Raw genomic sequence first — 12,414 nt, 5'->3', positions numbered from 1 at the left:
GTAACACTCCAAAGAGAAAGGAAAACTTGAAATCGCATCATATGACCCCTTTAAACTATGCATACATACATGATGCTGTTTTGTTTATAGTTGTTTAAGCAACTTAATTATAATTGGTTTATAAACATTATTTTAAACATTATGCCATTTTTTTCAAAGATAGTCATGTTATCTTATGCTTTGAATGATGCACCCTCTTGTGGCCTCAGGAGAGAAGCCAAAAGCTTTTCTTCACCCTAACTGAAATTATGCATTTTAAATTCGAATATAATTCGCATTTTTATAATATTTAAGTACAAAATTCGAATTTAGTTTTTCAGCAATTTTGACAGCTGTAGTTACTGGCATATGTGCGAAGGTACCATTGACATGGAGGCATATATTGGGATTGCACAGAGAAATATACTGCCAGACATGATGATGTCTTTCATGGAAAGACCACGGTTATTAGATCAAGACAATGCCAGCTCTCATTCTGCATGTGCTACAACAGCGTGGTTTCGTAGAAACAGAGTGAATGTGTTCAGATCTGACTCCTATTGAAAATGTATGACCAGTCATGAAAAGGAGAATCAGACAACGACAATCACAGACTGCTGAGCATCTGAAGCCTTGTTTCAAGAGAGACTGGACAAAAATTTTGCTTGCAAAACTTTAACAATTAGTATCCTCAATTCCCAAACAATGAAACATTGTAATTAAAAGACGTTTTAAACATGCCTCTGTCCCACCTTTTTTGGAGTGTGTTGCAGCCGTCAAAATCAAAATTTGTTCATATTTACAAAATACATTTACGTTGGTCAGTGAAAACTTTGTAAATCTTTTCTGTGCACTTTGGTCAATTAAATAAAAGTTAAAGAGAATTAACAAATCACAGATTCTTGATTTTATTGCATTTTACAAAACGTCCCAACTTCTCTGGAATTGCGGTTGTGCAGGCAACACTATATTAATATCTGTGGCTCCTGACGATGTATTATTGAGGTCTTATGAAGCGAAACAATCAGTCTGTGCAAGAAACTGAAGAGTAGATACAACATTATGACCTGTAAACCAGAGCCTCAGGCAAACTGGGATATACGATTCTTTTCCGCTAATTGGTTCACTCAGTTCGTTTCTGGTTCAAACATGCTGCTAAAACTGATAGTTTACCTGTCCGAAAACATCTGCATACTAAAATCATTAACAAAATGGGAAAAGACACCAAACTGAAAAGGAAAAAGAACAAAAAATATATATTTTACTGATTAGTAGCTTACTATATTTCCCTACAGTATATAGAATATAATTATATATAGGAATGATAGGTTTTAGAGTTCAAGAGCCTGAATAACCTTTCACTTTCATTGTTTAGAAATGAGCAGCTTCTGAAAATATCTCCTTCTGTGCTTCATGAAAGAAGGTCACACTTCTGTACAGCAAGTAAATGACCATCCTAATTTTGGTCTGAACCATCCCTTTGGTTTGAAATATCCCAGTGAACATGTGTGTTCACATCATACCTTGCAAACCGTCTCTGTGTCCCAAGGCAAAATTGTCTGTAGGTCGATGAGCTCACAGGAGACACCCAGCTTCTCCAGTGCCATGGCAGCCACTTCCCTCAGCACATGCACCTGCAAGCCAAAGGTCAAAGGTGAACTCACAGTTAACGGTGAAGACACTTAGTTCTATTGTTTGCTGCTGTTTCAGAAGCTCTCCAGCCAGTGTTGAGATGATGTTCAGATCAGACTTACAAACATGGCTGAATATGATAGAGTAAAATACAGTGAACATATACAATTCATATGTGGCCCTGGAGCACTAAACCAGTCTTAAGTCGCTGGGGTATATTTGTAGCAATAGCCAACAATACATTGTATGGGTCAAAATTATCGATTTTTCTTTTATGCCAAAAATCATTAGGACATTAATTACAGATCATGTTCCATAAAGATATTTTGTAAATTTCCTACTGTAAATATATCCAAACTTAATTTTTGATTAGTAATATGCATTGCTAAGAACTTCATTTGGACAACTTTAAAGGCGATTTTCTCAGTATTTTGATTTTTTTGCACCCCCAGATTTCAGATTTCAGATCGGCCAAATATTGTCCTATCCTAACAAACCATACATCAATGGAAGCTTATTTATTCAGCTTTCAGATGATGTATAAATCTCAATTTCAAAAAATTGACCTTTATGACTGGTTTTGTGGTCCAGGGTCACATATATTTTTTTGCATAAATATAAAAACAACATAAAAAAAGTAATAAACAATAATTTTTACATTTGCTAAAACATTTTCCATGAATATCTGATGTTTGTATGTGTCATTCCTCAATGTTCCTTAACAGTTTCAATTTCATAGCAAAACACTGCAAAAGTTCAAAAGTTTGAGGTTGGTACAATTTTTTGGTAACACTTTAGTATAGGGACCAATTCTCTCTATTAACTAGTTGCTTATTAGCATGCCAATTATTAACATATTGGCATGGCTTGGTTTATTAGTTAGTTAGCACATATTCTGCATGATCATATTCTAAATCCCTAATCCTACCTGATACCTAAACTTAACAACTACCTTACTAACTATTAATAAGCAGCAAATGAGGAGTTTATTGAGGCAAAAATCATAGTTAATGGTTTCTTAATAGCGAGAATTGGACCTTAAAATAAAGTGTGACCATTTTTTAAATTGTTTTTGAAAGAAGTCTCTTCTGTTTACCAAGGTTGCATTTATTTGATCAAAAATACAGTAAAAATGTGAAATGATAAATATTATTACAATTTAAAATAATTGTTTCTATGTGAATATATAAAATGTAAAGCTGAATTGGTAACACTTTAGAATAGGGAACATGTATTCACTATTAAGAGTTTTCCTTGAACAAACTCCTAATTTGCTGCTTATTAATAGTTAGTAAGGTAGTTGTTAAGTTTAGGTGTGGGGTTTAAGGATTAAGGGATCTAGAATATGACCATACAGAATAAGGCATCAATATGTGCTTTGTAAGTACTAATAAACAGCCAATATGCTAGTAATATGCATGCCAATAAACAACTAGTTAATAGTGGGAATTGGTCCTTAAAATAAAGTGTTACCACTGAATTTTCAGTCTTCAGTGTCACATGATCCTTCAGAAATCATTCTAATATGCTGATTTGCTGCTCAAGATACATTTCAAATTTTTGAAAATCGTTCGAAGTTCAAAGAACAATTTCTTTAAAACAAATATTTTGTAACATTATAAATGTCTTCACTGTCACCTTTGATCAATTTAAAGGGGTCATGAACTGAGAAACCAAAATTCCCTTGATCTTTTGACACATAAAGAAGTCATCGTACTATAAAAAAAAACATCCTGTAAGTTTCAGAAGTCAACTTATTATCATATCAAAACTTGTAATAGTGTGGATAAGCACCGCCTCCACAGAAGATCATCAACGCCTGCTTCTACAGCGCTGCCTGTTTAGCCCCGCCCCCCCGATTCACGCATGAAAGAGGCGAACGCGCAGGTCTGCGCAGAAACCAAATGATAAAGATGCTCTGAAGACAACAAGACGCTGTGCAGTGCCAAGCTGTGGAAAAATAGTCTTTGCATTGCCTTCCTTCTGATCCCAATGTTAGGAAAGAGTGGATGAACTTTATTTTTAACACGTCAGTAAGAACCTTTGTTCACTTCATGTTACCGCGGATTCGTTTACAAACAAGGCACAAATTGACAGGATTTTCAGAAAGACTGAAACTAAAAAACGATGCTGTGCCGATTATATTGAATCCGACGGTCATGTCGCAACACAAGTGTGACTGACTGTTTTCTTTATGCGATCACTATTGCTTTGTCTGTTAAACAGATTGTTTGATATGAGCGTTTTTTATGCGTTTTTGACCTAAATCACAGCAGCATCCATGAAGGCAGTAGGCTGTTAAACATACAAAACTGTTAGCCAATCACAGCAGTGGGCGTTTACTTCCGAGTCTATAATCCTCCACGCCTATTCACACAGAGCGTTCTGATGAGGGGGGTTAAAAATAGGAGAGAAAATAGCTTATTGCTTCTAAATTATGATGTTTTTTTGATGCAAAAATCTTGATAGCATTATAAGTGGACCACAGAGAACAGTACAAAAGGCAGTACAAGGGCAGTTCATGACCCCTTTAATGCCTCTTTGCTTAATAAAAGTATTAATTGTAGCATGCATCATAAATATTCCATTTATCTCGAAGGCCTGGTTTGTGTCGCTCATGTAAGGAGTCTCGATGGGATGAATGAAAAGAAACAGGAGAGCACTGTTCATTAGAAACAAGCCTATTTGTGAACCACTGGCGAGGTCCTTGTCATATAGACCATCAGTCGTTCAGCAGGATAAACCTGTGGAGTGTTCGAGCTGAGCTTCAGGACCCCCAGAGAGCTTCTGAAATCATAATCCGATGATGAACACCGGAGGAGCAGCTGTTCTCACAGACGTACCTGTGTTCCCCAGGCCACCAGCGTGAGATCACTGCCCTCCTGCAGCACCTCGGCCTGCGAGAGCGGGATCTGATAGGCTTCTGTGGGCACCTGCTCCACTGCAACACAAAACCACACATCACACATCAGCCCACAAAGCCTGGCATATTAAACATCAGTCAGAAAAATTTAGATTAGGGAACACATATTGACTATTAACTAAGAGACCTCAAACTCCTAATGTGCTGCTTATTAATAGTCAGTCAGGTAGTTGTTGAGTTTAGGTGTGGGGTTTAGGGATTAAGGATCTAAAATATGGTTATGCTCAGATACAGTACTAGGGACCACTTAGGCCTATATAAAAGCATCCAAAAAGCAGCATGTCATGGGACCTTTAAGACTCCAGGGTCACATATGTGCTTTATAAGTACTAATAAACAGCCAGTAGTTTAGTAATATGCATGCTAATAATAAGCAGCTAGTTAATAGTCAATAGTGTTCCATAATCTAAAGTGTTACTGAAAAGTCTTTTTTAATGAAATGTATTTATACTTTATTATGTCTTTCCATTCATTCATTTAATACATTACACAAATAAACATTTCGGTAACACTTTAGTTTAGGGATCAATTCTCACTATTAACTAGCTGCTTATTAGCATGCATATTACTAAACTATTGGCTGTTTATTAGTACTTATAAGGCACATATTAATGTTTTATTCTGCATGACCATATTTTAGATCCCTTAATCTTTAAACCCCACACCTAAACTAAAAAACTACCTATTAACTATTAATAAGCAGCAAATCGGCAATTTACTGAGGGAAAACTCTTAATTAATAGTGAATATGTGTTCCCTATTCTAAAGTGTAGCCAACATTTCTTTCATAAAGACATAATATCTTTTCCCAGTAATTGTTTACTTTTTCTTCATATACTTTATTTTCATTTTATTTGGAAATGGAACAATTTATCAAACCTTTAAAAAAAAAAAAAAGAGAGAGAATTATGCTTTTTTTTGTTGAATATCATATTTGATACATCAGGTTTTATGGGTCATATAGTGTGATACAGTGAGAATATGGAGGAAAAAAAATATCTCAGGCCACAAATATGGTGGAATTTGGTGCAGAGGCTGATATTTATATGATCAAAAAGCAAGATGAAATTCTGATGCTTGGAATCTAAATCAATGATATCTTTATTAAAGCAAAGCAGATACTTACATACAATAATAAAAATATCAGTTGTCACTCTATATCTCCAATAACATGAGTTATTAAGATGATATTTAAATGCTTAGTCTGATGATCAAAACATATAATGCAATGAAATACAATGATGATAAAGAGATAAACAAACTGATGATCAGATTTGAGATGCACTGATTTTTCTACAAAAGGATTGATGGAGAATCAAGTAAAGCCGAGCTGTTCATCTGGAAATATTACTACAGTTATTCTGGCATTTACAGATCTGACAGCAAAAAGACGTGTGAAGCACCAGCTGAAGGTAGACGTTTGAAGAAGTACACTAAATGAGCTTTTACTTGATAAAGAACTCTAAACTATCAATCAGACAACAGAAGACATATAACAGATTGTGTGTGACAGGTTTAACAGCAACGTTTTGAACAGGTTGATCATTAAGAGGCCTTAGAAATGTGTGCATCAAATACAGTAGGCTTTATAAGGTTAAGATTGAATCTATAAGCTGTGGAGGAAACTGTTGTGTTGCTCAACTACTGTAAGGGGTAACGGACATGAAACAAAATGAATGCATGATGTTTTGTGACACGTCAGTTGAAACCCTTCCTATCCATCGGATCTGTTCATACTGGTAATATTGAAAAAGTAAGGAACAGTACAGTAAGTTTGCATCAGGACAAGTTTTGCATGGCTGTAAGAAACAAGATAAAGAAACTAGCTAAATAAAGCACAAGTGCAGAAAGAACTTTTCACAGCTGTCACATCTCATGTCATTGTTTTTGATCCTAAATGCGGAATTATCTTTACGGTTAAATTATGCTCAATTAGAGCCATTTTCCTCATCCCAGTTTATACGCTCATTGAAGTCATTGTCTTTGTGGTCTTCTAGGAAATCTTACTGTTCTGACAATGAGGTTTAAAGTAATTTAGCTGAAAATCATTGAAGTTGATGTTAGGAGTGTACTTTTGCTTAGAATTAGAAACAGAAGCTTGTGAAAATTCCTTATGATCTTTTCTATACCAGTATGCATTTATTTTTGGCCTGTACAAGAAGTAAAAACTTTCTCTGGAAAACCAGCAGGAGCGGAAACTGTGTGCTTTTAAGGTTTCACATGTACAGTAGCATTTTCTGGCATTTTTCTGGCATATTTATTTGTTGACTGCAGATCTGGATGAATACAAACTAAAGTGTTAATGTTAAGTGTTAAAGCTAATGCTCATCGAGAACAGATCCAGATGGTCACAGCTTCCTTGAGAAAGTTTGTTTTTAATGCATCTTATGATCCTAACAGTTACTTTTACTATTTGGCAATGTCAATAGCACGGTTATTACACGATAACTAAAACTATGAAAACATTTTTATTAACTGAAGAAGCTTAAATAAAATGTAAATGTTAGATGAAAAACTTAAATTTATATCAGCTCATTGGCAAGGGAACATTTTAACGTTTTTAAGCTGAAAATTGCTAACTGGAAATAAAATAAACCAAACAAATATTTTAAAAAATTAAAACGAAAATTTTAAATTCTTAAAACACTTAAAATAACAAAAAAATTTATACTGAGCATTTAAAAAAAGCCAATTAAAAAAATTTATAAAAACGATAGATGTTATATTTTGGGGAAATTATTGAATTATTTTGGCAATATTTTGCAAGATTTAACTTTAATTATTCTTTCCATTGCACTGAACTAAGCAGCAATTCACTTCATATGTCATGATAGTGATAGTGAGAATTTTACTAGATCGCAGAATTTTGGCCCATAGGGTAATAGAAAGCATCGTATTCTTCGAACCGTCTCTGAACCCTTAAGTAATGTTTAGCAGCTACACATATAGCAAACCCCTCCAGGATTTTACTGCAGTTTGCCTGCAGCACATCTGATAATGATAACCTCCAAAAACATAAACCAGTAAAGTAATAAAACATTTTACATACTGGTCAAGAGCAAGAAATGAAAGAGACATGAAACACTGCCAAGATGTTGTGAATTGTGACGGAGGAGAATGAAAGGTATGCTTAAACTTTACTACTGATCTCAATTACCAGCTGAACTCCACTGAGGTCTACACAACATTGGACTCAAACATGCACAGCACAAGATGCCTAGAATCTCTAAATGTTTTAGACACCCATCTCTCATGTGCACAACATTAATACTACCAACAAATCTAGAGTGTAAAATGTAGGGCTGCCCCCAACTAACAATTTTTCTACAGTAGTAAACTTGTAGACGTTCATTTGAGCGATTTTCGTTAGTCGTCTAATTGCATGCTTATATACAATTAATAACTCAAATATGTACTGGGGGAACTAATGAGCCTTTAATATATAGCCTATAACGCAGTCAAGCACACACATAGAGCTTGTGAGGGGAGCCTATACACAAGAGTTTTAGTTCATTTTTGTGACGCGCTCTAGTTCAATGAGACCGAGACGGCAGAAAGCACAACCTGTTTGTTTTCTTTAAGCACAATGATTTGTTGATATTGTGAGTGTATACAATTAAAAGTAGACCTTTTACAGTTTCGAATGATGTCTTACTCCTATCTGTATGCGCAAAATTGGCAGCGTTTTTTTTTTTTTATTGTTTCCACTGTTATCAGTGCCAGTGACTGCACTAACAGCTTCGACAATCTGCACAAACACTTGAATATGAGCCTAATAACCCACATTTATCTAGGCTAACGTGTAAATTTGCTACTCAATATTTGAGGTGGATGAACGATAAGTGAAAGTTTGGATTTCCTGCCCAATATACTGTAATTACCTCAATGACCAGCTGTTAACTATCTGTCCATCACAGAAACAGACAGTTTTTTTTTTCTGTGACTTACCGACTAATACAATCAACCCTCTACATTGCGAGTAAATCACTCGCATATGCGACTAAATCTTCACTCTGGGCGACTAAATGATGTCTAATATTAGCCAATTGCTAATAAATTCTCAGATTTTACTCGCCAGTGTGTGAGTTGGATGCTGAGTATTTGATTAGCACAGATATATTTTCACTCACAGAACACTCTGACTGAGCGCTTCAGGCGGAACTAATGCGCAAACGACAATCTCATTGGCTGGTGCTCACCTATTATCGTCCCTGTTTTGATTTCAGCTAATCCGTTCGCGCAAACGCACACAACCTGATATTTATGAATCCAGTAGCTCATTAATCCCTAGTGCGTTTTTATATTGTTCTTATTTGTAGAATTCGTATAATAATAATTTTTTAAACACCGATTTTTTTTTTTTACAGGAACACTGAATGACCAAAAAAAGCACCAGCACCAGTCCTAAGTTCATGGTTACCAAGTTTTAATTCTAATTACTAAACTTCTATTATTAAATAATACTTGATTATCATATTCCATTTTACAAACATTATATGTTTGTAAATGGCATATCTTTATATATATATATATATATAGTCTAGTATAGTATAGTATAGTATTTCAGTCTGGCGCGTAAACAAAAAAATGTACTAGCCAATGGCGATTCAATTGCCAAGGTGTCCGTAGAGGGTTGACAATTTTGGTCGATTTTGGCCCCTTCTCATCAACTAAAGTTTAGTCGACTGTTAGGGGGGCAGCCCTAATAAAATGCAACTCTGAGTAACCTAATGTTCATTCACAGCCTGTTTAAGATTCTTGCTGCCAAAAAATAAAAATAATAAAGCTATACACCACACTGAATGGAAAGCGGTTCAGGCTGAGCTCACTGGTGTGTGGTTCAGAGGTTTCACCCCAGGGTTCGAGTGATTGATGAAGTCTAGTAAAAACGCATCACTAATGCTCCAGACTCTTGCTAGTGGTAGACTGTTGGATGCCTGATGTGTGTTTTCAGCTGACAAGTGCTCTGTCATTTAAAAATACTGCAGGAACTAATGGTAAAACCACTCTTTAATAAAAAGATAATTCAGAGATGGGGAAACATACAGGGCTTGAACAAAACAATGCGAAAACCTGGGAAACAGACAGTATTTCAAAACTAAGGTGTTTTACCACCATTTGCATTTAACACAACCTCTGGCCTTCTTAGAATAGATTCATACGGCTTTTGAATATTCTCCAGCTGAATGTCATCTATCATCGCCTGTTGTTTCAGAAACGTTGAACGTAAGGGAATCTGCTTCTTACTTTTCTCTTCAAAACGGTCTACAGTGGTTTGATGATATTGAAGTCAGGTGATTTGTCTGGCCAGGGCAGATGATGAAGTTCATCTTGGTGCTCCAACTGTCCAGGTTTTATAATCATGACTCTATCTTTTTCTCATTTTAGCATTGGTGTCTGTGATTGAAGTTTTAGCTATTGCAGCTCTTTCATGGATGTTGCTTTATGAAGTTCTCTGTGCCCGGTTTTTGTGGAAACAGGATTTTCAAGGTGGATATTGACATTTGCAACAATTCTGTGGCGTTTGGTCTCAATCCTTCTAAGTATTTGACTGTTCCTGTCATTCACTTTTGGTTTTCTATCATATATCTTCTTTACTGATGAAGCCTTGACATGCTTCATGTTCACAGTCCTGATCATAAAGACTGTTGTGCTTAAAACACCAAATAAATGGACTGGTAAAGGGATAGCTCACCCAAAAATGAAAATTGTCATTAATTACTCACCCTCATGTCGTTCCAAACCCGTAAGCCCTTCGTTCATCTTAGGAACACAAATTAAGGTATTTTTGATGAAATCTGAGAGCTTTCGGAGCCTATAAAAGACAAGATAGTTGCGTTGCTGTCTATGGAGGGTCAGAGAGCTCTCGGAATTCATCAAAAATATCTTAACTTTCATTCTGAAGATGAACGAAGATCTTACGGGTTTGGAATGACATGAGGGTGAGTAATTATGCAACTGTAAAAATGGGTGTTCAAGTTATTTTTGTCCAACCCCTGTACGTTTATGCTAAAGACATGAAAGATCCCTGACATCGATATCATATTTCAGAAGACATCCATTGCAGTGTAGACAATACTGAGGACTATAATGGGTATGAATTTCGTCACAATGCTAAAACCCTCAAAACCCCATCAACTAGCATCAACTAGCTAGAGTCTTGCCATTTGACTCTTGGCAACCACCCTAGCAAGGTGCAGTAAGTGATTTCTTGGAAATGGTGTTGACATTTGAAATCACTGAAACAAACTATTTAACAAATTAATACTATCTAATTAATAATAGGGCTTATTTGTTCCATCATATTTCTTTTTACACATTTTTACATTGTTGCACGTTTTAACCAATCACACATGATTCTGTTGAGTTTATGAATGCAATGGCCAATTAGAGGCGTTGATGAGTCATCGCTGAATCACTGGAGTATTGCTGTTCAGCGTGTGCTGACTGAATTCTGTTCACTCGCAAATTCTCTCATCATAAACAAAATGCAGATGTATGTGCGCTGTAAGTATTAGAAAATTATTCATCATACAGTGCATCATAAAGTGCATAAACTCACACTAGACTGAAGTCAGTGATGATGTTCTTTGATAATTTAAATGCTCTTTGCTTGGAAATGTAAGCATTATAATTAGCAACTTACAAAGCTTCTATTAAATTGCTATCATGTTTAATACAAATCCAGTCATGTTAAAAATATTTTATGACATGACCTCCATATGCTACTTGACTAAAAAGATATAATGTGTGGTTAATAGACTACACTATTACATTATAGGCTGCTTTTAGCTATACCCTGGAGTTGGTTCAATCTCCGGCAATGAAAATAAGCCAGTAAATAATTAAATAAATTAGCACGATATTATCGTGTATCGGTGATCTCACAGGCTGACGATAGGACGATATGACTATGAAGCATATCGCCCAACACTAACCCACACCCAAAATGATCACACCCCTATCTTCACAGCTCCACCCCCAAATTCATGAACATGCTATGCAACACATGCTCCTCCCCCATCATAAGGGGGCACGCCCCTTACTGCTGATTGGCTAGAAGTGTGTTTTGGTGCTCTGACTGACTGACTGAACAGGTAATGTGATACTACTATGTTTTTCTTAAACTGCATACTTCTTCAGAGTAAAAAAGTCCAGATCTTTCTGGCTAATATCAATTGCAGCTCATTCTTCATTTTCATATTTGACAGGTCTGTAGCTGTTTGTGTTATACATCACTCATTTTTTTGTTTGATGTTTTTGTTTGTATGTTTCATTAGCAGATGAAACATTTTGTTTTTTCAATGGCCAATGATGACAGTTATATAAATAGAGAGCAGGGTTTCCAACGGCCAGTATAATGCATGCATTACAGCTAACAGAACATTACTCAACAATATTACTCAAAATCCACAAAAAAATAATGTGCACTATTCACGTCAGCAGACACGAGGCAGAAGTCAGTCTAATCTGGCCAATAACTGTGCATGACCAATGCTGGCTGATCAGTGTACCTGTGTATATATGTATTTATGTATAGTGTTTATCACTAGTTTTCTTTAAGCATAAAAGCGCTGAAAACAAAACCTATGAATCCAAAATGTATAATACAGAACATAAGCTGTATAGACCTAGGGATGCACCGAATTTTCAGTCACTTAAAAGTTACATCAGGAAATGGCATAAAAAAGCATTCAGTGTTCACAATGACACACACTCTCTCTTAAAACTCACATACATGAAATCAGAGGTGTCAAGAGCAGTGTTGGGGAAAGTTACTTTTAAAAGTAATGCATTACAATATTGCGTTACTCCATAAAAAATAACTAATTACGGTACTTAGTTACTTTTTATGGAAAGTAATGCGTTACGTTACTTTT

At 35.6% G+C, this 12,414-nt stretch overlaps 1 protein-coding gene across 1 annotated transcript in view; it reads right to left on the bottom strand.

Annotated features, from left to right (window-relative positions):
- The window catches only part of LOC107713906 (2-oxoisovalerate dehydrogenase subunit beta, mitochondrial-like), a 97,201-nt gene that overhangs the window by 61,250 nt on the left and 23,537 nt on the right, over window positions 1-12,414 (bottom strand). Inside the window, exons 4-6 of the mRNA XM_016519555.1 lie at window positions 4,455-4,552; window positions 1,503-1,613; window positions 1,153-1,173 (exon numbers count right to left, since the gene is read on the bottom strand). Of these exons, the coding sequence (XP_016375041.1) occupies window positions 1,153-1,173; window positions 1,503-1,613; window positions 4,455-4,552 (230 nt within the window). The remainder of the gene's footprint in view (window positions 1-1,152; window positions 1,174-1,502; window positions 1,614-4,454; window positions 4,553-12,414) is intronic.

The sequence above is a fragment of the Sinocyclocheilus rhinocerous genome, unplaced genomic scaffold, assembly GCF_001515625.1.
Source record: "Sinocyclocheilus rhinocerous isolate Xijiao unplaced genomic scaffold, SAMN03320098_v1.1 scaffold1470, whole genome shotgun sequence".
Classification (NCBI taxonomy): Eukaryota; Metazoa; Chordata; class Actinopteri; order Cypriniformes; family Cyprinidae; genus Sinocyclocheilus; species Sinocyclocheilus rhinocerous.
Note: the sequence above shows the minus strand (reverse complement) of the source record. Positions and strands in the feature narration are given on the sequence as shown.